Source organism: Otolemur garnettii, unplaced genomic scaffold, assembly GCF_000181295.1.
Source record: "Otolemur garnettii isolate 467f Iridium unplaced genomic scaffold, OtoGar3 scaffold00012, whole genome shotgun sequence".
Classification (NCBI taxonomy): Eukaryota; Metazoa; Chordata; class Mammalia; order Primates; family Galagidae; genus Otolemur; species Otolemur garnettii.
The window spans coordinates 19,516,599-19,519,185 of NW_003852407.1; the positions used below are offsets into that span (position 1 = coordinate 19,516,599).

At 35.4% G+C, this 2,587-nt stretch overlaps 1 protein-coding gene across 5 annotated transcripts in view; it reads left to right on the forward strand.

Moving 5' to 3' along the window:
- The window catches only part of TRAPPC8 (trafficking protein particle complex 8), an 85,661-nt gene that overhangs the window by 38,044 nt on the left and 45,030 nt on the right, over nucleotides 1-2,587 (forward strand). For all 5 annotated transcript variants that reach the window (XR_002772040.1, XM_023510213.1, XM_023510215.1 and 2 more), the window contains one exon: nucleotides 2,209-2,340. Coding sequence is in view for 4 of the 5 variants with exons in the window: in XM_023510213.1 (XP_023365981.1) it covers nucleotides 2,209-2,340 (132 nt within the window). In the remaining variant the exon portion in view is untranslated. The remainder of the gene's footprint in view (nucleotides 1-2,208; nucleotides 2,341-2,587) is intronic.

Here is a 2,587-nt window from a genome sequence, read left to right on the forward strand (position 1 = left end):
ATAGCTCACAGCAGCCTCAAACTGCTGGGTTCAAGTGATCCACTTGCCTCAGCCTTCTGAGTAGCTGGGACTATAGGCACCCACCAACATGCCTGGCTATAAAATGTTTTTATAAAGATACTTATAAAAGCATTTTTTGTAGTAACAAAATTATGAAACTAATCAAGCAATTGGAGACTATATGAATAAATTATGGTAATTGAATAAAATGTAGCTTTAAAAGAAGTGAGAGATGTAGATGTCTTAGACAGGTATTTGTGATACTAAGTGAAAAGACAGTATAATACCACTTAGGTATAAAAAAGTGTGTGTATTTTTAAAAATTTGTATGTATTTAGGTATGCAAGCACACAGACATGCATGCATGTGTGTAGGTATATATAGGTAGGCACAGAGAGAGGAGTAATACGTCAACACACCAAGCTGGAAACAGTAATTGCCTTTGGCAGATGAAATGAAGCATGAGATGGGAAAGAAAGATGTTCACTTTTTTCTTCAAATTTCTTCCCTCCGTCCCTCCCTCCCTTCCTTCCTGTCTTCCTCCCCCCCGAACCCCTTTTTTCCTGCCTCTCTTTCCCTCTCTCCCCCTCCTTCCCCTCTCTCCCCTTCCCTACCCTCCTTCCTTCCTCCCCTCTCTCTTTTCCCCTTCCCCTTCTTCCCTCTCTTTTCCTCCTCCTCTCTCCTCCCCTCCCCTTCCTCTTTCTTCGGGGTCTTGCTCTGTTGTTTGGGGTTGTGTAGTGGTGTCATCATAGCTTGCTGCAACCTCAACTTCCAGGGCTCAAGTGATCCTCCTTCCTTTGCCTCCCCAGTTCTTCTCTTTTTTGTAGAGATGGAAATCTCACTCTTGCTCAGGCTGGTCTTGAACTTCTGACCTGAAGCAATCTTCCCTCCCAAAGTGCTGGGATCACAGGTGTGAGCCCCTATGGCCAGCCCTGTTTATTTTTTAGAATCTGTATTATTTAAATAATTTTCAAAAAGAAAACATTTTTTTTAAAAAGTAAAAAAGTAAGGTCCAAGCTTTCTCAAGTAATTTTAATGGAAACTCTTGGTTAAGAACAATTATATTTTTCTGATCCTTGTACTTCCTAGCTTTTGGATCTTGATATTCGAGAAGTCATTTGATCATTTAGTTTTTGTCATGAGGGGGTTGAAATAGATAATATTAGCTGCCGCATAGTGAATGCTTTTTAGATAGTTTCCTTAGATGTGTTTGAGCTCCAGTATAATTCTCATTGCTGAAGAGAGAGTTTATAATAATCAGTGGTCTATGAACACTTTTTGATGTGACTATGATTTGTTGAAATTATTGCATTTAAAGTCAATGTTTTCTGTTTTCAACTTTCCCTGGGGAAAATAATGGCAGCAGAACACATGGAAGGGCATGGTAAGTTCAGCTTGAGAATAGTTGAAAACCTAGAGAAAGTTTTGGTGAAATTGTTGTTGATACTTAATCAGCAACCTTCAGTGCTTTCTCAGTTATTTGAAAAGAGATGACCCTTTCAGCTGAAAGGTTATCCTTGTGGATGATGATGTAAAAGTAGTATGTGGGTTTTGTAGATGCTGTGTTCTAAGGATCAGTTGAAGTATAAACTAATTTGAATTGTACTGTTTGCTAAGGTAATAACAGGTGAAAAGATTTATCAGTTGATGTGGTAGTCCTCTTGAATTATAGCCAAAATTGAGGATTCCTTTAAATATAGTAAAACTTGACAGAATACAGTAGTAGGTTAGATTATTTCATAATCTATGGACATTCTGTTTTTTTTCTCCTTGATGGATGGAAATATGCTAATAGATCAATTTCCACAAGAAATCAGATTGGTGTAAATCTGTTTTTTTCTGTGTCCTATGTTTTCTAATTTATCTTTAATCAGTATACTTGTATTGAATTCATAGTTTCTCAAATTTTTGCCATTTGAGAAGGGATCGATGTTCTTTAGAGATTTTTTACATGATGCATATCATAATCAGATAATTTGGCTTTTATGAAAAGCAAAATATTTCATGGTAGAGAATTTTTTGAATGCTTTTTATTTTTAATTGTGTTTCTTGGGAGAAAGAATCAAGATTGGTTTGCCCCTGATCTGTGCTCTCATATATTCTAAGTCAAACAGTGGATATGCTGTATATTAAGAAAGTAATATTTTTTCATGTGTTATCTTTTAATTTTGTAAAAACTGACTTTTTTTCCCTTAAAACATTCAATAGGATTCTGATCTTCGAAGTGCGCTTCTTTTGGAACAGGCAGCACATTGCTTTATAAACATGAAGAGTCCCATGGTTAGAAAATACGCATTTCATATGATATTGGCAGGCCATCGGTTTAGTAAAGCAGGTCAGGTGAGTGCATTTTCTTTATAATGAGAAGTTGTTATTTGCTAAATTTATTTTTTAAATGCATGTTATTTGTTAATGTTTTATGATTTAAAATGAACCTTAAAAACGAAAATTTTGTTCTGAGTTAATGTATTATATTGGTAAAGGAATGAAGTTTGGATGTAGACAAATCTGGGCTTAAATTTTGATCTACTAGTTGAAAACTTGAGTGTGCTTATGTTTTTGAGTGACAGTTTTTTTATTTATCAAA